Source organism: Sinocyclocheilus grahami, unplaced genomic scaffold (assembly GCF_001515645.1).
Source record: "Sinocyclocheilus grahami isolate Dianchi unplaced genomic scaffold, SAMN03320097.WGS_v1.1 scaffold395.1, whole genome shotgun sequence".
In the NCBI taxonomy this organism is placed as follows: domain Eukaryota; kingdom Metazoa; phylum Chordata; class Actinopteri; order Cypriniformes; family Cyprinidae; genus Sinocyclocheilus; species Sinocyclocheilus grahami.
Window position 1 is genome coordinate 185,212 of NW_015505574.1, and position 21,374 is coordinate 206,585.

At 38.0% G+C, this 21,374-nt stretch overlaps 1 protein-coding gene across 2 annotated transcripts; it reads right to left on the minus strand.

The window, feature by feature from the left end:
• Nucleotides 1–6: 6 nt before the first annotated feature.
• On the minus strand, nt 7–19,603 carry LOC107550311 (putative E3 ubiquitin-protein ligase UNKL). 2 transcript variants are annotated; one of them, XM_016231579.1, is made up of 16 exons: nt 19,443–19,603; nt 18,349–18,558; nt 14,200–14,376; nt 12,521–12,654; nt 12,246–12,381; nt 11,644–11,761; nt 11,453–11,537; nt 10,159–10,325; nt 9,581–9,769; nt 8,983–9,045; nt 7,361–7,538; nt 5,051–5,143; nt 4,726–4,959; nt 4,448–4,644; nt 1,986–2,243; nt 7–1,779 (listed from the first exon to the last, which is right to left on the minus strand). In XM_016231579.1, exons 1-16 carry the CDS (start codon nt 19,505–19,507, stop codon nt 1,624–1,626), a joined length of 2,460 nt encoding a protein of 819 aa, XP_016087065.1. In that variant the 5' UTR covers nt 19,508–19,603; the 3' UTR covers nt 7–1,623. The 2 variants fall into 2 exon arrangements, with proteins under 2 accessions (XP_016087065.1, XP_016087066.1); XM_016231580.1 differs by lacking the exon at nt 9,581–9,769 and having other exon boundaries at nt 19,443–19,602.
• Nucleotides 19,604–21,374: the final 1,771 nt, after the last annotated feature.

Sequence of the window (21,374 nt, forward strand, 5' to 3'; positions counted from 1 at the left end):
ACACACACACACACACACACACACACTCTGTCTTTGCCTCGTGAAGCTGAAAGAAAATACGAGGGTCTGGACAATTAAGATCCTCAATAACCATCCCTTTTAAAGTAAACTGTTTATCCCAAATTCGAAAGGAAAAAAAAAAGAACTTGCACCTTTGTGTACCTGACAATTTACCGCACAAACTCATTGCTGTAAATATGAAAGGAACAAGAAAAAAAAAAAAAGTTTCAGATAACACAGTAGCAGGTCATTTCAATTAGATTACCTAAGCACATTACACTGTCGAATTTGGATACGAAAAACACCAATGATTTCTGTCTGTAAACACTACAGAGCAGTACAATTCTACACATTTCAATAAACAGAAATGTACTGAGCCAGTTTAGTTTTTGCAATCAAAGAAACGCACACATTTCCTGATTTGAATGTCCCTACACATTTAAATTAAGGATGATTCAACATTTCTAAGGATAATGAAGCTGCACCCAAAAAGCACCATCGTTAATGAAGGAAAAGGATCGAATCTTCAGCTGAACCTCAGAGCTCAGGCACCGACCAGGGTGAAGTCTCTCGGAAATACTTTAGTACTGAATTGGGCCGCTAAATGCTCCGATAATACGGTACTACTGAAAAAATACATACTTTGCGGAAGCTGTGGGTTTTCTACTACAATCCTAAACTCTTCACAGAGGCAAGGCACTTAAGAGGGAGTGGCCAGGAATCAGATATATGTTCTAACATATCTGAAAGGCTAAAGTCCAAAAAATAAAAAATAAATACTGTGTCGCTGAGGAATTCAGAACACATGTGCTCATCTAACAACTACATAATGTATATCTAAATAGTCACTATAAGATGGAGAAATCCATTTACTAAATGCCTTAGCATACAGTATGTGCCTTACTGATATTACAGCTGCTGGTTATGCCTAAAATGCATTCAAAGTTTGCACTTATTTGATTGAAAAATTTAAGTAACAATGAAGGTAATAATAACTACTATTTAGTACTATTTTATATGAAAACTAACAAGATATATACACTATACCATGATTTAACAGTAAGAAAAATGAAATATTCTATTATGTTTTTCACAGTACACACAAAAGATTCATACTTTAGCGTATTTGGGGAAAAAATATATAAATCTAAGGGGGAAAAAAAACAAAAAACTACAAAGCAGCTTAAAGCACATTTTCTAAAAGAAAAATTTCCAGACAAATTTCCAAGTCAACAAAGTGCTTTTAACAAGAAACGAATCCTCTTCACACAGCTAGTAGCAATAATGGCGTCGGGCCGATGATTTTGTTGCTAACAGTCCAATCAGGGCCAACCGACTATAAATGCCAAAAGCAATAACCAAGGGAAAATCTTTTAATGCTTTATGAAAATGGATAATCTAGCTTGTACAAAACAGGTATTGCATTTAAGTACTTGATTTGTATCAGTCAAACACCACTTATTAGATTCTAATGGAACTAATCAATTGAATCACTATATGAAATACTGAAACACAAAAAAAAATGCTATTTAGAAATCGTAAGCATAATAATTATAATAATAATATGTATTAGTAGTTCTTCAAAGGGCTAAATCATTAAATAGTACCTTGGATAGCTGTACATCACCACTTCAATATTTTCGTCTTACAGTAAGGACATTCCGTTTTACCAGACGCACAGTTCTGACAAAGTACATAATGTTGGCAAGGCTGCAGGACAATGGAACGATCATGCTTTTGGCAAACTATACATTTCTTTGACTGAAGCTGATATATTACCTGTGTTGAGAAAGAGAAGAGTTAACATCAGTCACACTTTGACAGATTCAATGCAGTGCGTCATGCATGACTGACTGACTCGTGTGGATGTTAAACCTCGTTGCCTACTCTTCCCCTTACTTGACGAGAAGAGTGTGACGGTCTACTTAGAGTGTGTGTAAATGTGACATGGTGACGTATGCGTGTTGGGACCTGGTCCTTCTTACCCCGTCTATGAGGTCTAGGTCAGAGCGCAGCTGGCTCTGGACGGAGCGGAGCTTTGGCAGAGGGAGCTGGTCCAGCTCACCGTAGCTGCGCAGGAGGGGCGTGTTGGGGGAGCGACACAAAACGTCAAAGTCTCCCTGCAGTTCCTTCAGCTTGCGCTCGGTGTCCTTCCGCTTCTGCTCCGCCAGCTGCCGCTCTGCCTCTGCCGATTTAGCTTGCTCCTTCGCTTCATGAGCATCTTTCTGCCACGCTTCGCAGGCCTGTGAGGGATACGTTTAAATAAGACGTTTCATCTGATGTTAATAACTAAACTGACACCTTCTGGGCATTTTTTTCAGGTTTCAAAGCTAAAGAACAATAGAGTGCTGCAGGGATGATCCATCTTTGTAGACCAAAATCTGGAAATGAGTTAGCATTTTTGCACTTCCTGTTCTTTCTTCCTAAAGTCGAGGTGTTTTTTTTAATTAAATGCCTGAAATAAGGTTTGTGGGTAAATGTGAAATATTTTCTCGTTTTGTAGCACAAAATAAAATACATCACTAATACCCCTTTGTGATTTTGTTAAGCTTTTGCTTGTCTTTAAAGGATTAGTTCACTCCTTAATTAAAATTTCCTGATAATTTACTTACCCCCATGTCATCCAAGATGTACATATCTTTCTTTCTTCAGTCGAAAAGAAATGAAGGTTTTTGAGGAAAACATTGCAGGATTTTTCTCCATACAGTGGACTTGAATGCCAATGGGTTGAAGGTCCAAACTGCAGTTTCAGTGCAGCTTCAAAGGGCTCTACACGATCCTAGCAGAGGAATAAGGGTCTTATCTAGCGAAACGATCGGCCATTTTCTAAAAAAGAAAATAAAAATGTATATACTTTTTAACCACAAATGCTCGTCTTGCACTAGCTCTGTGCATCCACAACTTCATAATCTAGCTTGTACAACTTCATGCATTACGTAATCATGTTGGAAATATCATGCACGGTTAAGTTCTTCGTCTGTGTAATTCGGTTAAGTGGCGTGACATGTGGCCAAGTATGGTGACCCATACTAGGAATTAGTGCTCTGCATTTAACCCATCCAAAGTGCACACACACACCGTGAACACACACCCAGAGCAGTGGGCAGCCATTTATGCTGCGGCGCCCGGGGAGCAGTTGGGGGTTCGGTGCCTTGCTCAAGGGCACCTCAGTCGTGGTATTGAAGGTGGGAGAGAACGCTGTACATTCACTCCCCCCACCTACAATCCCTGCCGGTACGAGACTCGAACCCGCAACCTTTGTACGAGTCCGACTCTCTAACCATTAGGCCACGACTTCCCTTAAAAAGGTAGGGTAGGATGAAAAGCTCCATCTCATTTTCTCCTTCAACTTCAAAAGCGTCTGACATCATTGTTTTAACTTTTTTTGTAAAAGGCGTTTGACTTTCTTTGGATGTTCGCTTTGTAAACACTGGGTCGGGTATGTCCGCCTACGTGACCTTTCCAACGTGATTATGTAACATTGTGGAAGAAGAGCTAGTGCAAGACAACCATTGTGGTTAAAAAGTATAGAATTTTTTAATATAATTACCAATCGTTTAGCTAAATAAGACCCTCATTCCTCGGCTTGGAACATGTAGGGCTCTTTGATGCTGCATTGAAACTGCAATTTGGACCCGTTGATCCCCAGTCCACTATATGGAGAAAAATCCTGAAATGTTTTCCTCAAAAACCTCAATTTATTTTCGACTAAAGAAATTAAGAAAGAAAGACACTAACATCTTGGATGACATAGGGGTGAGTAAATTTTCAGGAAATTGTAATTCGGGGGTGAACTAATTCTTTAAAAATTAAGTTGCTAACAGGTGGCTAAATGGGACAACAGAAGTTATCTGGGACATTAAATGTCATCACACCAAATAGGTAAACTCATCTACTCACAAGTGCTCTTTCACAGCCTCATTGCATTTATAATCACACCCTTGCAACCTATTCTAACTCAAACTTTCAGAGAAAAGGACTCAGAAACTTGGCAAAGTGGTAGTAATGTTGAAGTCATGCAACCGTAGTGTAGTTCATTTATAGTCAACGTTTAGCCTTTTACGTCTGGCAATTGTATTAAGGCTACAAAATTAATAGAAGTTGTGTTCATTTGTGAAGATTATCATGATGAAGAACGTGTAAGAATCATTAACTTCGGCTGGCCACAAATCTTAATTTCCACAATGGTCCAACAGCCAATGGAAAAATCCTATTGGCTTTTTGTTGAGGGAACCAGGGTGATGCCTACAAAAACACCTCATCACCACAGCGCTCTATAGCTTGAAGTGTCACTGCAAAATAACAGCTTCAATTAGCAAAGTGTCAGCCTGTCTTCTACAATAAAACTAGGCATGAATCTCTCAGAGATGACCTACAGGCCAAACTAAATGACTTCTAAGCATCACTCATCTCATAAGACCCATAAAAGCAAGCCAGCACATCTGACCTGCTTGACTTGGTGCCAGGCCTCCTCCCATTGCTTTATCTTGCGCTTGGCTTCATCCAGTTCTCGGAGGAGCCGGCCGATGTCTGCACTGCTGGAGCTGACCGTGCTGGAAGCAAGGCTGCTGAACACTGGAGACGGGCTGGGAGAGAAGCTGCCACTCATAAAGTCCCATATTCCCCCTGCTCCGCCATTCAGACCTAAGCCAAAACATCATTACATCAACTCAAATATTGACAAGACTGCGATCGTGATATGAAGTTTGGGAAAATAATTCCCACCTAAGGAGTTCTGCGTAGACGTGGATGTTCCTAGAAGGCCGTGCTCGGTTTTAACAGGTGGTGCCTGTGGCTGGCTCTGCTGGGAGGCCATTCCAGTGAGGAGAGACTGGGACAGGGATTGAGACAGAGAGCTGAGCGGGGAGGCAGAGAGAGATGATGAGGAATGCAGAGAGGAAGACCGAGCCAGAGAGCCAGGAATATTGACTGGAGCAGAGCCTCCTAATAACCTCTGTCCTATGGGAAGAAACAGTTTGAACATTAACTGCAGTGCATCCTATACAAGACAACGCACTCCGAAATCAACAGCTACAACAATTAATCTTACTTGTTAAACCAAGGCCATTGTTGTCTTGGTCCTCTAGCTCTTTGTCAAGGGAGGCAACATTGATGTCACTAAAATTCATGTCAAGTGCAGATCCTAAGAGCGAGAAAAGTCATCTGCGATTTAGTATCTTTGCAAAGTGGATATGAAACACAAGCTACTTAAAGAGACAATATTACATAAAGCTCCTAATTCATTTTCATTCATTCAAACGATAAAAAAAAAATAATAATTCTATACTTCTACTTCTGTATATAGTGCATTATTTAATTTTCTGTTTTTCTTATATTAGTGTTATAGTCCATCTCTACTGTGCTATTTCTTTGTATTAGAGCCCGACCGATATATTGTTTTGCCGATATTATCGGCCGATATGAGCCTGTCGCCGTTATATCGGTATCGGCGAATATGTCGCCGATATGAACATTTTTTTACAGAACATATAATGCAGATAAAATGCTTGAAATGGTGTAATACCGTAGTTTGTCAAGCAGAGCGCGTTACATTGTTTGCTACTGGCGACCTGGATGAAACACTTTAAAGCTCAAGTCAATGGAAAACCATTTAAACTTTGAAAGGCCATATCTCAGTAACGGCGCGGCGAATCCGCAACAAATTCGGGGGATCTCTTCAGCCCAAGGAACACTCTCGAACGTGAATCGAGTGTACGTCTCGAGGCCCTCTTTCGATTGAGACCACCCCCGCGTGGATAGCCCCCGGGGTTCGGGAGGTTAAATTTGCGGTCCGGCGCCGACCGATCTAGCGATCCCGGGGGGCTACCGACGCGCGGAGGGTGGCGTTCGAGAGGGCTGCTCGAGCTGAAGGGATCCCCCGAATTTGGTGGAGATCCGCCGGCGCGTTCGCGAGATAGTGACACCAGTCAACACTTTCACTTCAGTAAGGACTTGTTCAGGCAGCATTCACACGTTGTCTTATTCGACCGTAAGTGCCCTGCGAAGTGGACTTCACATGAAATTCCGCCATGATTCCAGTTCCAAGGGAACGTTACATTCAAAGGGCATTAAAGTGCACGAGACGTGAATTTATATTGTATTTATTTACAGAGGTAGGGGAGAGCGGGGCACAAAGTAACACTTTTTGACTTTCTCAGTTTGTGTAAATCCACATGGGGTTCAGAATACATATATTTTTTTATCTACAGTAATTTTACACTTGTCTAGTACAAATATGTCGCTTTATTTTATAATTACAGTGTATACGTTTTTCTTTATTTACCCTCAAAAAATGGAAGTGAAATGTGACAACATGCCCCGTGGGTGGAACACATTGTAACATCTGAGGGGCACGTTGTAACTTGACCATATAACAGCTTAAAATCTTATCTGATCGAATTAATAAAATATACAAGACAAACTAAAATATTTTGTTAATATATATATATATGTTACTATGGTAAAATAAATATTCAAACCACGTGTGTTACAACTAAACCCCCGTTACTTTGTGCATCGCACTCATCGCAAGTTTATTGTTAAATTGTTAAATGCCCTTACATATCTCTGTCACGTCATTATAAGTGTTTGATCACCACATTTGAGTGATCATTGCAAAAAATGTGTTTATGTATATATATTCTGTATTCTATATATAGTACCAGTCAAATGTTTGGACACATGAATGGGAAAGTGTCCAAACTTTGGACTGGTACTGTACTATAATATACACAAAGAATATCGGCCGATATATCGGTATCAACCTTTTTTTTTTACTCCCTAATATCGGTATCGGCCCTAAAAAACCCATATCGGTCAGGCTCGGTCTGCACTATCATGTATGTTTGCATTATGTATTTTCTTCTGCACTGGAAGCTCCTGTCGTCAAGTCAAATTCCTTGTGCATGTAAACATACTTGGTAATAAAGCTCTTTCTGACTTGATGTTTTGTTAAACTTCAAAAGAAAAACTTGCAGTGATTAAAAGGCTTGATAATTCAGTTATTCATCCTGCAGCATACAATTCATATCCACTCACAGTCTATAATAACCATACACCAAAGGCTGCTTTTGGGCAATAGTCATACATTTAAGTTAAATTTGCGTAAAGGCAGTCGTGAAGGCAAAAGCACTTACCATCCATTTAGCTGTGTGCTGCTGAGTCACTGCTGCTGCTGGTGAGTTTTAGTGGACTCACTGACTTATGGCTAATGCATTGCCACAAATACAGCTTCCACTTCACTAAACGCTCTGCATTTAACTGCACTGCCTTATCTGGGCTGAGTCTGTCTCATGTACTTTTACTCTTGGATGTAGCGTTCAGCTGGACGGCTCTAAGATGAAAGTGCTGCAGGACTTACCTATTACTGACTCCACAGTATTGCTGCCTGGATAGAAAGGCGTGGCTTTTGCATTCATGGTTGATAAAGTGGTGGGTGACGAACTGTCAGATCCGATACTGGAGGCTAAGCTGGACGTGATGCTTGATGTTATGCTGGACGCGAGTGGGTTCACTACTGAGAACACATTGCCATGAGCCTGTGAAAGGAAGCAATGGGACACGAGTCAATGCCAAATAATAAGATCCACAATAAGGAAGAAGAGGAAACTTTAGAAAATCTAGTTTAAAACTCAAGCGACAAGATCTTAGAAATTAACTGTTCATATTTATGTTACTTTCATAAAGATTTGAAAAACTTTAGGCATAAATTAAAAATGTTTTTCCAAATATTAACAAGTGAGCACTGTGTTGCAGGTTTGTTACCATTTTATGTTTGAAAGAAATGACAAAAAAAATCTGCTTAAGTAATTAATAACAGACTTTTTTCTTGATTATGATTTCAGGACAGTTGTATGACCAACTGTTGACATTTCTGCCTCTATGGCCCCCAAAAATATCAAAATAATAATTTAATGAATTTGAATGCGTTTTTGAATGTGTGTTTTCCACTGTTATTTTAGTATAATTTAAATATACTATTGTAGTACTTTTTTAATATTTTGAGTTAGCTTTTCTTTTTCGATTTTTATTTTAATATTAAAGTTTTAGCAATTTGTGCTTTTGACATTTTATTTTTATTTCAGTTTCAGTAATGTTAGTACCCTACTTTCCAGAATATAAGTTATATTCCAAAGCGACTAATATTACGCAATTAATGTCAAGTACAGAAAATATACACAAAGTGCACACATTTGGATTTGTGTCAAATGAGAGAGGCACGTGAGCCCAACTTTGTTAGTATAGCACATTTCCCACACGCCAGTAGCTACAATATTGCATCAAATAATGTTGTTTATGCTTGACGACATGCGGTTTATAATGAATGCCACTATAATTTATTTTTGCTTTATTCTTATATTTTTCATTCCTGTTCTGTTCTGAATACAGTCACATTTGAAGGATGTGTTGTAGACTGAGGGTAAATAAAATACATGTTTATAGCATGTATAATATTTGTAAATGTTTAGTTTTATTTACATTTACATTTATGTCTGAATGTAATAATAAAAAATAAATAAAACCTTGTACAACTTATCTGTATTTTTTATCTCAAGAATGCAGACCCAGTGCACCTTATAGTCAGGTGTGACTGGCTTTCCAGAAAATACAGTACTTAAACTCATTTAGTTTACTTAGCTGCCAAGGCAATATTTCTTTAAAACTTTCCTTAAATCTTCCTTAAGTTTTTCATCTAATATTTATATTTTATTTGATCATTTCAATGAATGAAAAAAATTGTTTTAGTTTACAATAACACTTTTGAACAATGTTACTTCAAAAATCATCTGCAAATACATACATATTTTATGGCACTATGTTCAAAAAAAAAAAAAAGTAACGTTGGTTTCATCCTCATTTCTTGGAAATGAGGATGAAACCATGAAATGTAACACGATCCAATGCTCCAATCACTTTATACCTTATACAATCCTTACTTGTAAGGTTGTAAAATGCGTGAATGTGAGGACTAGGTTGCTTTACCTGTTTGTCTTGGTCCATTAACTTTTGATTATTTTCCCCAGACAGGCTTTTCTGGTTCTTTGCCTGAAATCAGATAATACATCCTATCATGTGACCTGATGTTGTTAAGGCAACCAGGGCTGCTATTATATTGGGAATTGCTACCTGCTCAGAAAAGTATGATGCCCTTTAAAGTTGTTTGTGACAGTATAACATACAGCGTGCTTCGTTTTGATATTTTATGATTACCACGATGTGGTCATGTGGGTGTTGTTCTCCGATCACTACAACATTAAAATTATTTCAGAACTTAGCACATGAATGATAAACAAAAAAGTTGACGTGTAATGCATTTCAAAGCAGACACTGTTGCCACACCCTCAATCTCAAAGACTGAAGTGAAGCTTTTCAACAACAACAACAGCAGAGTATTGACAACTAAAGACAAGTAGCTTCCATTTGGCAACAAACCACTAAAAACACACAAGCGAAAAGTGGTGAGTACAAATGAAATGACCCAAAGGCAAAGAAATCAAAGTGAAAGCTTGCAGTGTGTGTCAGGCCTGCAGTCCTGCAGGAGGTCCCTTTAGTAAGGGCTAGAGATAACGACCATGTGTACCTGATCCTCCCGTTCAAAACCCGGAGCTTTGGGATAGTTAGACGTCGGAGAGGAAACACTGGACGTGGTGGAATCTGAACAAAAGCTACCATTAGTAAAGCATTTTGGCCTGCTGATGGGTCCGATTGGGGACAAAGAACTGTTGCTCCCTGAGCCTGGTGTTACAGTTGGACTATTAGTGCATGAAACCTGAAGAAGAAAAGCACAAATCAGCTAAAAAATTTGGTTTTGGAGCCAAATAGGTGATTTTTCTTTGTTGATTAGGTAGATCCAAACGTGAGAGGATTTAGCGCACAATAACAGAGAAGAAAATGTTTGGTATAATGTCAATCAAGAAGGATCTGAGTATAAAGGCCTGATTTGAATTTGAGTTAGTCTCCCTTTTCAACACAGACTGCAATAAGCAGAAAAGAATGCAAAGCCAGCCAAAGTCAATAAAATGAAACACTGCAGAAATGAAGAGAAAAACAGTAGCTCTAACAACAGAACAATTAACTGCTTCCTAAATTAAGGACATTTCTCTACCCCAGATGTAAGACAGATGATGGACAGGTGTGTGAAGGTGAATGCAAACATACGCTTCCTGTCTGGCCGTTGTTACTGCCGCTGCTGGTGATGGAAATCGTGTTCCCGCTCCACTCGCTGACTGGACACTCTGGATATTGTGGAGAGCCCAGCTTGGACTGAGAACCCGACTGCATTGCTGTGAGCAACGTGCTCATGGTCTCCTCTGTGGAAGGAATTCCTTCACACACAGACACACACACACACACACATAAATAGTAATTAGAGTCATGAACTTTGGGGTGCACGATTTGATGAGGGGAATCAAATTGTGATTTGATATTTAAAGGAGACTTTAAAAAAAAAAAGAAGCTCCAGGTTGGCTTTTGTAACCATTATTATTTTTCCACAATATGGTTTAATAAAAAATAATGTAATTATTGTCCATGCAGAGGCTATGCCATTTTACTTATCCATGGCACATGCATTTTGGTTCAAACATATGTCATCCAATTACTTGTTTGCATTATTTAACCAATTTTTTATTATTATTTTTTGTAAGGTTTTTTTTTTTTTTTTGATAAAAAAGAAAGATGGTCATAGGAGTGTAAAATTAATTTTAAAACTTAGGGTTAGGGTATATGATTGATTTATGTTGAAGGACATGGCTTTTAATTACGTAAAACTTTGGATTTAGATTTATCGGCCAATATGTTGGTTATCGGCTATCGAATATAAATAATTATTGTTATCAGCATCGGCCAAAATGTTCATATCGGTGCCTCCCTAATTTATAATAATAATTATTTTATTTTACAGTTTGATTCTAAAAACTGCTAAATTTCATTACCATTCAAATACTTATGGTCGTCTTAATGTGTTTCATTTAAAAAAGTTAAACCACCAAGGTTTTATTTTTGCAGACAACCACAGGGAGCTTCTCTTTTGCTGATAACATCCAGTTTATAAGAGCTTCTCATTACAAGTTTAGGAAGATGGTTGGCTCATGTTGCGCTCCCAAATGCACGTTACAAGCAAAGAAAACTAAGAGCAGATGAGTTTGAGATGAGCAGATGAGTTTGTGTAGAGCAGCATTTACTGTGAATCAAGCCGCTGCCAGACACGTAAAACACCAGATTATGAGCTGTTCGCATGAAAAAGAACAAGTGCTGTGGTTCACTCTGAAACCTGCAGTGCATATATTTATTTAATTCAATCACAGCCTTTGCATTTTGGTAAACTGCCATATCGTGATTAGGGTTTCATTTTGAATAATCTTATAGTCATACATGAACTCAATGAAATCACTGCACTGCAGGTATTTAACTTCAACACATTGCAATCAATCATCATTATAAACATGCTTACTTTCCACATGTGCAAAAGCACAGAATGGACCCCTTGGACAGTATCCAGTTTGCCTCATGTCGTTGCATTTTGTTGATTTGTAAATCTTGAAACAATGACAGAAGTTGGTGAGATGATGACAATAAAAGTAAATCAAATAAATTATAAGTCAATCACTCAAGTTCAGTGTTGTAAAGGTGTGTCTGTCTCACCTCTGGGTGGAACTGTTGCTCGGTGCGAGAGTGGCAGTACTGACAGCTGTCCCCACTCTCACACTTGGAGGGCTCGCCCCATTCATCGCCATGCTTTACACTCGGGCAGGGCGTCGACCTGCCAAGACATCCAACAGCAGGGATTGAGTTTTAGGTTTAAAATAAAATAGTGATGCACTGAAATGAAACCAACATTCTTTTCTTTTTGGATGTGACCAGCCAATATAACAAATAATAAGCACACAAAATATCTACAAATGAAGACTTCAGATGCAATAAGTCCATTTACATGAGCATTTTTATCAGGCTCCTATGAAAATAACATTGGACATTTTTGAAAATAAGAAATTCGATAACTGACTAATAATCTTTTCTTTGCCATTAAAGTGAAATTACTGAACCTAAACAAAGAAGACTGATAAAAATGCTCATTTAAAGGAAAAAAATCTCAAGACTTAGAGGTTTTTGCATCTGAAGTCTTAAAATAATAAATATTCCCCACATAACATCACTTCCACTTCCCAAATGTGTTTTAGGTGTCACAGTGAGTCGACTTCTGCTTTATTTGGGAATATTTGCAATCTGAAGTGTTTCCATCTCACCTGTATTTGAACTTTCTGGGATTTCTTCTCCTATCTCTGCTGTTGTGATAGTGGGGACAGGCGTAGCCCTGCCTGCATAGACGTGGAGGCTTGGTGCACTGCTCAGTTTTATAGTTGGCCAAAACAAAATTGGTGTCTGCAGAAAAGGGGAACAGAAACTGAAGATAAGTTGACCTGATTGTCATTTTTGTAACCGTTACTACTGAAGTCTTGATCAACCTCTTTTTATGTCTCTTATACTGGTCTTGCATTAGTATGGGAAGAGTTTGTGTCACCTTGCCAGCGTGGGTCCTCATTCAGGGTCTTCTCAATCATGGCCTGGCTGGCCAGCACACCCGGCTGCAGGTCAGGAATTCCCTCCCCAGATCCCAACTGGCCATTCTGCAGAGCTTCCTGTGCCTGGATCTCTCTGTGAACATAATTATGCAAGTCAGCCCACCCATGCAACAGGACCAACACCAACTCCGAACGGCAGATGTACAGAAAAAAAAAAAGAAGAAAAAATGTAACGGCTCTTGATGTAACGGCTATTTCCACATACACGTTGCTAGGCAACTGCTGAGATGGAATATTTCTTATTTAATCTCTGGTAAACCACATTTCCAGTCCAGAATCAAACCGTTCGCGGCTGTGTTGTGCAGACTGCTCGTCAATGCAGGCATAATTGATGTCGTTAGTAAAACAACAAATACGGTATATATTTGCAAATGAGGTTAAGCACCCTCTAATAAGCACTCTTATGAACTGAATACATATGTAAAAACCTATGGTGCTAATCAGCTGAAAACTTGAGCAGCCACAAAAGCATTTTGCAACTGAAAGCAACGAACATAACAAAATAATAACTAGCGCAAACTGCTGTTGTTTTGGAATTCACCGTTTTTACTCTAGTTGGGGGTTGGGAATCCTGGCAGAATTTCCCCCATCTTTGAAAAACAGGAATTTGAGTGCCACAAGCCAAAGAACTTCCTTTTCCGACTAATGCCCTTTAGTGTAAGTTTCCCTTGTACTCGAAGAAATGCAAATAGTCCTCTCAACGATGTATATTAAATGATTCAAAACTGTAACTACACTACCGTTCAGTAACCACTTGATAAGAATTGTTAATGGTTTTTTTTCGTCTCTTAAGGTCACCTAGAATTTATTTGACCAAAAATTTAAAAAAAAAAAGTCATATTGCTGTTTTCTATCGTAATCAATTTTAAAACGTAAATTTCTGTGATGGCAAGGCTGTATTTTCAGCATCATTACTCCAGTCTTCAGTGTCACATGATTCTTCAGAAATCATTCTAATATTCTGATTTGCTGCTTGAGAAACATTTCTGATTATTAGCAATGTTGAACATGCTTAATATTTCAAGCAGTAACATTATAAATGTTCCTATAAATCTAAGCATTGTAACATTATAACATTGTAACTCAATGCATCCCTGATAAATAAAAGCATTAATCTCTTAAAAATCATACTGACCCCAATCTTTTGAGTGGTAGTGTATTTTATGGTAATGATTTAAAAAAATTTTTAGGTTGCCTGCTCTCAGTAAATAAAATTTAGTGCGTTTCCTATAGTAGCTGCACTGATAGTGGACTTGCTTTGACTGCAGGAATATTCCTCATTAATGCATGGGTCAGGGGCATGATTGTTTGCATATAGTTTTTAGGTAACATTTTAGTATATGGACCAATTTTCAACTATTAACTAGTTGCTTATTAGCATACCTATTATTAACATATTAGCTTTTTTTTGTGCTTATAAAGCACATATTCTGCATAATATTCTATATCCTTAATCCAACCCAATGCCTAAATTTAACAACTACATTACTAACTATTAATAAGCAGCAAATTAGGAGTTTATTGAGGCAAAATTCATAGTTAATATATTGTTAATGTGACCATTTTAGATTAATCACACTAATTCAACATGCATTCGTGAGAGAGTAAAAAACACTACCTTATGTCATAAACTGGCGGCCGTATGTCGTGTGGTCCGTGAGCGAAGGCGCAGTGGAGGCCGTTCTTCACACAATGCCCACGAGCATCTGTCTCATGGATGCAGGTGCCGGTCTTGTAGTAGCGTAAATGGTACTTGCGCTCTGTGTCACCGGTGGTCCGGTGTAAATAAGGGCAACTGCAAAGAGAAAAGCACCAGTGTTGCTCATCAGTAAACATGCTCAATGAAAGGAATACATTTTGATGTGTTCATTGAAAATAAATGACTAAATATTTCACGAACATGTAAAGATCAGTGCATTTCTCTGTGAACAACAAAGTGAAAGTAATGCAAAGAACTAAAAATGAATGTAAAACAACAAAGTCCTTCCCAATTAGTGCTCTCTTTGGAACGCTTTGTCTCGAAATACTGAGGCATGAGGCTTGTGTCTGCACTGCCTGAAGCCACAGAAAATAGAAAAAAAGACGTTGGACACAAACACACTATTGCTTTTTGTTGTCACAAAATAACAATCGTATTGGAAGTTAGAGCTGCACTAACCTGTCTGACAGCTATTTCTAATATAACACAATATGACTGAATGACAGTGTGATATACAAGCAGACAACAAACTTTTTGATTTCTTTATGCTAAAACAGATCATCAACATTGCTGTCCAAGAACTCATTTTATTCCTAGCATAATACACTATAAATAGTGCTTCATGTATTATTTCCACAAACAACGTGCAAACGAAGTAATCTGGCAAACATATGTTAAAAATACATCAACAAATATACGAATACAGTTCTGGCCACTACTGTTAAATATAGCATGTAAAATAAAATAAAAGACATAAAAAGACATCAAGGGCAACAAGCATCAATATCATGGCAAATGCGGAGCTTTCACAACTTTAAAACAGTCAAACACTTGTGAAATACTTCCCAGCTGGAAGTTATTTTGTAAGATATATTGGCAGACAGTATACATACGTAGTGTAAAGGAGAGTAACGTCTCTATGAAATAATTAAATATTATTAGTGCATGCTTGGTGTTATAAGCCACAGCACAAGAGTCTAAATAATAACGAAATAAATCATTTTCAGGTAACTGCACTTTTACGTTCAAAATGTATATTTAAACTTGATTGAAACTGAGTGCAATACGAATTATGCATGCTGATACATGATACCATAATACAAACGATGAGATTAAGAGAAACAGGCATTTAGAAGAAGAAATATATGTTTGTTTTTTAAGAAAGGATTTAAGGCACACGGAAAACGGGGCTGTGACAATCCGAACAGCTCCCTGGAAGAGAGCAGATTTATACTGAAAATGCCACATACCCAATAATCTTCTCAAATATAGCAACTGCATCTTGTTCGGGTAGCAACAGTAACTATGGCAACATCAGTGATGTCACCACAGGACGGCTGCTACTGGATGAATGCTCGTGTGATCTGTGCCTATGCTGAAACTATGTGACATACATTGTCGGGGAGACTCGGCAGAGCTGCAGGACAAACCATTAAGAGTTATATTATAATAAAAACATTTACATTTAGTCATTTAGCACCGTGAATCTCAACCTTTTGGCGTACCGGACCCCAGTCCAATTCAGAACCATCCTCAAGGACCCCCAGAACAAAATTGACTCATCTATGTATCCTTTGTGAGGACCAAATGCAGTCAAGTATAATTCAAGTTAGTTGACTTGTCCAGTATTTGGCCATATCATCAGCTATATTGGATTTTTCTTTCATGGGAACATGTCATGTTAAAATATACTAAATGTATACAAAAATTCATACTTTATACGGACCCCCTGGCCTTACGTCAAGGACCACTAGGGTGAGAAACACTGATTTAGCAGATGCTTTTATCCAAAACAATAATAATAATCCAGTATCCTTCAGTTCAGGTGTAGGTAAAGAAAATAAAGAAATATATTTTGTCTAACGCTGCTGCCAGAATTCTGACTAGAACCAGAAAATCTGAGCATATTACACCAGTCCTCAGGTCCTTACACTGGCTTCCAGTTACATTTAGGATTGATTTTAAAGTACTTTTACTCGTTTATAAATCACTCAATGGCCTAGGACCTAAATACATAGCAAATATGTTCACTGAATATAAACCTAACAGACCACTCAGATCATTAGGATCGAGTCAGTTAGAAATACCAAGAGTTCACACAAAACAAAGGGAGTCTGCTTTTAGTTATTATGCCGCCCGCAGTTGGAATCAGCTTCCAGAAGAGATCAGATGTGCTAAAACATTAGTCACATTTAAATGCAGACTCAAAACTCATCTGTTTAGCTGTGCATTTATTGAATGAGCACTGTGCGATGTCCGAACTGATTGCACTGTATTTTATGTATATTTGTTTTCTTAAATTCATTTTAAACCTCTTAAAAAAATTTTTTAAATCATTTTCTAAGTTTTTAAATTCCTTGTTTTATTGTTGTGATTTTTTTCTTTTCTTTTATGTAAAGCACTTTGAATTACCATTGTGTATGAAATGTGCTATATAAATAAACTTGCCTTGCCTTACTAAAATAAACTGTTTTTTTTATGTCATATAGATGTTATAATGCAAAAGTTGTAAACATCACTGCACTGTTATGTAAAGTATGAAATATATGGATATATGAATGAGATGAGAAAAATCATAATATCCGTGGGTCCTCTATTAATAAATAGGTGTAAAATTATATAAAACATAATATAAAAATACGCTGAAACAAGCATCCACAATTAAATATTGAACAATGCCATTATTTATTAGTTTTTAATTCCTCATATTGGCAGATAATCTACATTATCTAGTCTACCCATATATTGTGAATCAATAATAAAAACACATTATACAATGACTAGTGTTGTACAATCATTAGTAAACAAAAAAAGTTGTTTAAGTAAATTGCAGATATAATCTATATACAATCAAAATGTTGACCTGATGAGTCACAGGATAATATGTCAATCTCTCAGAAATATCACCTGACTGACATCATACTACAGCATTCCCAAAATCAAAACAAAGTTGCCATGCCACTATTTATGGCTGGAGCGCCAAAACAATCTTATGGGAAGGACTTGGAAAGAATCCACATATGGCACCTGACTAACAGTTATGTCAGGTGGACACTACAGTAATTATGATCCATTTATAGAGCCTTTGAACTCTGCTGTTGCACAATTCCAGCAAAACTAGCTGTTTAAATACGATTTAATGACTAAGAAACTAACATAAGCTAAACTACAAACAAACAGCACATATTTAAACAACCTTTGGTATTGGGATCAATCAAGCATTAACTTCTAACTTGAGCACAGTGCTTTCACTGATTGTCAAACGAATTAACAGAGAACAGAATAAACAACTGGACTAAACTGGGACATGATTGGACATGACTGAGTTCTCCGGACTATCCTCCGAACTATAACGTGCTTTGTAAACACATGAGCTTTTATGAAGCGAGGGGCTCGTAAACGTTGTAACAGCAGTGAGCCAATCAGAAAAGTGTACGTGCACAGGAGAGCCAATCAGAAGGCAGAGAACAGGGGGCGTGTCTTTAGGCTCTCTAAGCGCAATACACAAGGAAGGCAACAAACATGACTCTCCACCATCAGCCTTCTGACCTTTTTTTCCAAACCGAAGAGATACACATTTCTGCTACACACAGGGCAAACTGGGAACTGAGAGACGAGTCATCAGGCAAAAGTGGAAGTGAAACTCGAGAAATGCACACACACACCGAGCGAAACACAACACCGTGAACAGCAAAAAGATTACAGGAGAAAGCCATATACCTCACGAGGGAGTAAAACATTAACAAAGTAAACACTATAGTGAATTTACAAGGCAGCAGTCTGCTAAACGACATACTTTATAAAGAGGGCGTGTGCTACACAGAACAATAAGACGAGACAAAAACACTACAGCGTGCTCATGATAACTACAAAAAGCTGATTCACAAAACGCAGGCATTTCCAAAAGAGTAGTTTTGTGATATATATTATAATTACTAAAACGATATTCGTTTCAAGCAACACAAAAATTGCCAAACGCAAAATAGACTACGTTACGTGCACTGGCGCGAAAACATGACAAATGACTTCTCAACTGCAGTGTCGATCAAACAAAAAACAGTTACTTACTCGTCTCCATCGGGACATATTCCTGTTGTTTCATCATACTTCGTGCAATATACATCTGGGCTGTAATTAAAAGTCCCGTCTCTTCTTCGTATGGGTCTCCGTCTTCGCTGATTTAGAAAATGCCAGTGGAAACACGTAAAGGGTCTATGCTGTGTGCATTTGTGCTGCAAAAACAGTGGGCACTGCTCGGTCCTGAACTCCTTCAAATATCTAGAATTAAAATGGGGAAAAGCTTTATAATCAACCACCTCCGCGACAAAAGCTTCACTTGGGTGATGTATAAACAAAGCAGTATTGACAGAATCACACGCAGCAATGTGAAACCTCGTTCAAAGTTTGGAGCTGCGGTGGCTGTTTACACTGCGTAGTTTCTAATACGCTAACGTTACCATTCCCCAACAGAACTAGCCCTAGATAAATAGTTTACGTGGTAAACACCCTTTTCAGCAACTGTAAACATACAATGTTCACTCTAAGTGTTTATAAACATCTAAATGGTAACGGAATGTGTTTAATTGTTTTAGAAATCAACTGTGAGCTATTTATCAAGGCTCTCCAATACAACATTAGAAGCTCACGCCAAGTACTCCGCGATTAGCGTACACAGTTACGTAGAATCTTCGACGTACGTTCCATTCGAACCAACGGTGCGTACGGCGGGAAAAGAGCGTAGAGTAAGAAACACGGGCCGAGGAAGGAGGCGGATGCAGCTAACAAACCAGCCTGTTAGCTACATCTAGCGAGCGTCTCGACTCGCTCGTCTTGCTGCTGTGCAATGTACATGTCTTCAGGCTTTTACACAAGCAGCCTTTGAGCAAATAAGCGAAGAGCAGCAGCTTAAGTTTTAAAAGGCACGCAGAGCGGCTAAAGCTTTGTACGGGCAACGTTTAGAGCAGACGAGATTGTTGATTTCATTAACATTAATATGTGAGAGCCGCATGTATTCGGAAGAATTTACAAAAGGAAAAGCACCATTTTAAAACGCACAGGGGAAGCAGCACGCGTTACAAATACAAACCCGACAGTCGAATATCGAGCAGTCATCGCGTTCCGCTGAAACTTATTTTCGTCCGTTTAATGTGTACTCTACTTACGTATAGTGGGTTGGTTTCTCGGTTTGAGGAGAAGCGCTCACCACCGTTTTCGAAACCGACGGCATTTTCAGTCAAAACAATAATAGCGCGTGCGCGGGGACCCTCTCGTCTACTCATGCTCTCGCGCGCCGCTGCAAGGCCAATATGAGCAACTGGCGGGACAAACAAACAGAAGACAATGGCCATGCTGCATACTTAGCGGCACTGCTATAATATGCAGCGATCCCTCACACAACACAAGTGACTATTTAGACCAGTGTTTCCCAACCTTTTTTTAGTCACGGCACCCTTTGGAAATTTTAACAAACTTATGGCACCCTACAAAATTAAATTCGTCACAATATTTGAATTTGAAAAGTATGCAGAATGTGTCATATATATATATATATATATGTGTGTGTGTGTGTGTGTCAGATATTTTTAATATTATAAAAAATGTTGTCCATGGAGGCAATCAGTAGGCTAATTTCTAATGAGGAGACCAATTTATTTGACAGATTTTAATGTAGGCTTTTATTCATATGTAAACATTGTTTAATTACCATTATAACTTAAACTATCTCACACATTTTTGCCCACTCGGTGTTTTTTTATTTTACAGTGGGTTAATTTCGTTGCAGTAGCACGAGATAGCTTGATTTCAAACTTTGAACTGAATAAAAAATGACAAGTAAGCAGTCAGTATTAAAATAAGAACAAATAAAGAAATTAATAATGATAGCACAAATAAAAAATAACGACATGCCTACAAATGAAATAAATTGCTTTTTAGTTTTTCAGGTCTAACAGTAGGGCTATTAAGAGGTTTCGTTTTTTTTAACCAATTATCCAAGTAATGTTTAGTCCTAGAAAGCTATTATTATCAGAACACGTGAGCATAACATAGCGGATAGCAGATCAGTGAATGAGAGGGCAGCATTACCAGAGTTGCCCATATACCCCACCATGTTACAACACATTGGGGCTATTGCAGACAGAAACAATACTGTACTGCATCCATGTTTCCTGTCGGCTCAGTGTTTGAGTGGACTTTGCTGTTCCGATGAGCTTGAACGGTATTCGAGTGGAGCGACTGACCGGAGCACACACACACACACACACACACACACACACACACACACAGAGCAGATGATACGCAGAGGGTCACACCAGTGAAAGTGAAACCTGAGGTGAACTCATTTTCGGCAGCCGGAATTTCGGTGCATCTCTAATTATTGGCGACATCAGAAATGGATATTATATAATAGATGCTTATTTGAACATTTTAGCAATTTAAAAATATTAAAAAAGGAATTTTTTACACGGCACCCCGGTTGGGAAACACTGGTTTAGACTGCAATGTGTTCGTTAACATTATTCAGAAATATAAAAAACAATGTAATAAAAACATAAAACAATGCTTAAATAGACATTTATTTATTTATATACTCTTTTTTTTAATTATTATTATTATTCCGAGAGTGCAGCGCACGTATAGTAGTAACTGTTTTCGGGTTCAAGACATTTTTTTTTCTGTGGTTTGAGTTGCAATTAAATGTATCCCAGATAGCAAACAGACGTCGATTCAACGCTGATTCTATGTCAGTTCGCTATCTTGGATGTTTTTGAAGGTAAGGGGGGAAAAACATACAAACAAGTTCCTAAAGTGAAATGGAAGACAATATCTAAAGTAGTCTACTTCAAGTCTATCTTTCTCCACCACCCGTTTTATCTATTACAAATAATCTTTGTTTTCTAAGTTATGTGAAAAAAAATAAACGTAAACAAATCGCTAAATGTGAGATGGAAGACAATGTCTAAATAAAGTACTCCAAGCATCTTACACCAGCACCCGTTTTGCCTAATACATTCTTTATATTTAAAATAAAAGTATTACGCTCTCGCAAGAAATATTCTAAAAGATAAATAAAGCGAAACAACGTAGAGGAGGAG

What these genes read in the sequence shown, in the direction of transcription:
- LOC107550311 (XM_016231579.1), bottom strand. Translation starts at nt 19,507, where the DNA reads ATGCCGTCGGTTTCGAAAACGGTGGTGAGCGCTTCTCCTCAAACCGAG. An exon ending in GAGAAACCAACCCACTATAC is followed by an intron (nt 18,559 to 19,442) that starts GTAAGTAGAGTA and finishes TTTTAATTCTAG; the next exon opens with ATATTTGAAGGAGTTCAGGA. An exon ending in ACAACGGCCAGACAGGAAGC is followed by an intron (nt 9,770 to 10,158) that starts GTATGTTTGCAT and finishes TTTCTTCTTCAG; the next exon opens with GTTTCATGCACTAATAGTCC.